At 43.3% G+C, this 2,520-nt stretch overlaps 1 protein-coding gene across 1 annotated transcript; it reads left to right on the top strand.

The window, feature by feature from the left end:
* Positions 1-319: 319 nt before the first annotated feature.
* Positions 320-1,423, top strand: LOC118476883 (uncharacterized protein DDB_G0271670-like; the record flags this gene model as incomplete). The annotated part of the gene is made up of 1 exon (XM_035967201.1): positions 320-1,423. A coding segment is annotated over one exon (1,104 nt), but the record flags the coding sequence as incomplete, so codon positions are not given.
* Between the last annotated feature and the right edge of the window lie 1,097 nt (positions 1,424-2,520).

Genomic DNA, 2,520 nt, shown 5'->3' on the forward strand with positions numbered 1-2,520 from the left:
TAGTAGTAGTAGTAGTAGTAGTAGTAGTAGTAGTAGTAGTAGTAGTAGTAGTAGTAGTAGTAGTAGTAGTAGTAGTAGTAGTAGTAGTAGTAGTAGTAGTAGTAGTAGTAGTAGTAGTAGTAGTAGTAGTAGTAGTAGTAGTAGTAGTAGTAGTAGTAGTAGTAGTAGTAGTAGTAGTAGTAGTAGTAGTAGTAGTAGTAGTAGTAGTAGTAGTAGTAGTAGTAGTAGTAGTAGTAGTAGTAGTAGTAGTAGTAGTAGTAGTAGTAGTAGTAGTAGTAGTAGTAGTAGTAGTAGTAGTAGTAGTAGTAGTAGTAGTAGTAGTAGTAGTAGTAGTAGTAGTAGTAGTAGTAGTAGTAGTAGTAGTAGTAGTAGTAGTAGTAGTAGTAGTAGTAGTAGTAGTAGTAGTAGTAGTAGTAGTAGTAGTAGTAGTAGTAGTAGTAGTAGTAGTAGTAGTAGTAGTAGTAGTAGTAGTAGTAGTAGTAGTAGTAGTAGTAGTAGTAGTAGTAGTAGTAGTAGTAGTAGTAGTAGTAGTAGTAGTAGTAGTAGTAGTAGTAGTAGTAGTAGTAGTAGTAGTAGTAGTAGTAGTAGTAGTAGTAGTAGTAGTAGTAGTAGTAGTAGTAGTAGTAGTAGTAGTAGTAGTAGTAGTAGTAGTAGTAGTAGTAGTAGTAGTAGTAGTAGTAGTAGTAGTAGTAGTAGTAGTAGTAGTAGTAGTAGTAGTAGTAGTAGTAGTAGTAGTAGTAGTAGTAGTAGTAGTAGTAGTAGTAGTAGTAGTAGTAGTAGTAGTAGTAGTAGTAGTAGTAGTAGTAGTAGTAGTAGTAGTAGTAGTAGTAGTAGTAGTAGTAGTAGTAGTAGTAGTAGTAGTAGTAGTAGTAGTAGTAGTAGTAGTAGTAGTAGTAGTAGTAGTAGTAGTAGTAGTAGTAGTAGTAGTAGTAGTAGTAGTAGTAGTAGTAGTAGTAGTAGTAGTAGTAGTAGTAGTAGTAGTAGTAGTAGTAGTAGTAGTAGTAGTAGTAGTAGTAGTAGTAGTAGTAGTAGTAGTAGTAGTAGTAGTAGTAGTAGTAGTAGTAGTAGTAGTAGTAGTAGTAGTAGTAGTAGTAGTAGTAGTAGTAGTAGTAGTAGTAGTAGTAGTAGTAGTAGTAGTAGTAGTAGTAGTAGTAGTAGTAGTAGTAGTAGTAGTAGTAGTAGTAGTAGTAGTAGTAGTAGTAGTAGTAGTAGTAGTAGTAGTAGTAGTAGTAGTAGTAGTAGTAGTAGTAGTAGTAGTAGTAGTAGTAGTAGTAGTAGTAGTAGTAGTAGTAGTAGTAGTAGTAGTAGTAGTAGTAGTAGTAGTAGTAGTAGTAGTAGTAGTAGTAGTAGTAGTAGTAGTAGTAGTAGTAGTAGTAGTAGTAGTAGTAGTAGTAGTAGTAGTAGTAGTAGTAGTAGTAGTAGTAGTAGTAGTAGTAGTAGTAGTAGTAGTAGTAGTAGTAGTAGTAGTAGTAGTAGTAGTAGTAGTAGTAGTAGTAGTAGTAGTAGTAGTAGTAGTAGTAGTAGTAGTAGTAGTAGTAGTAGTAGTAGTAGTAGTAGTAGTAGTAGTAATTAGTTACTAACTAATACTACTACTAATGGGAGCTGAGAAAAGTGCGGAGCTCGAAAAAGTCATCCACGACGCAAATAGGTACTAACTAATGGTTTTTGGCTCTGTTGTATTAAGACCTCGAAGGAGTGTAACCACTCCTCCGAGGCCTCGGGGGCTACACCCGGCGGGTGCGCTCGCGCGCACCCACCGGAACGAAATGCAACCGAGAAGGGCTGGTCCCCTTGCAAAAAAGTGCGACGAAAGCCTCCAAGCGAGTGCTAACACTCCCTTCGAGGCTCGGGGGCTACTGTCGGGGACCATAATTAGGGGTACCCTCAAGACGCCTAATTCTCAGCTGGTAACCCCCATCAGCATAAAGCTGCGAAGGCCTGATGGGTACGATTAAGTCAGGGATCAGTCCACACGAGTGACTCGATCACGCTTCACCCGAGCCTAGCCTCGGCCAAGGGCAGCCGACCTCGAGAGACTTCCGTCTCGCCCGAGGCCCCCCTTTTTACGGCGGACACATCACCGGCTCGCCCGAGGCCTTGGCTTCGCTCAGAAGCAACCCTGATTAAATTGCCACACCGACTGACCAAATTGCAGGAGCATTTAACGCAAAGGTGGCCTGACACCTTTATCCTGACATGCGCCCCCCCCCCGGCAGAGCCGAAGTGACCGCCGTCACTCCACCGCTCCACTGACCAGTCTGACAGAAGGACAGCGCCGCCTGCGCCACTCCGACTACGGTGCCACTCGACAGAGTGAGTCTGACAGGCAGTCAGGCCTTGCCAAAGGCGCCACGGCGAACTCCGCTCCGCCCAACCCCAGGGCTCGGACTCGGGCTAAGACCCGGAAGACGGCGAACTCCGCTCCGCCCGACCCTAGGGCTCGGACTCGGGCTAAGACCCGGAAGACGGCGAACTCCGCTCCGCCCGACCCCAGGGCTCGGACTCGGGCTAAGACCCGGA

The sequence above is a fragment of the Zea mays genome, chromosome 4 (assembly GCF_902167145.1).
Source record: "Zea mays cultivar B73 chromosome 4, Zm-B73-REFERENCE-NAM-5.0, whole genome shotgun sequence".
Classification (NCBI taxonomy): Eukaryota; Viridiplantae; Streptophyta; class Magnoliopsida; order Poales; family Poaceae; genus Zea; species Zea mays.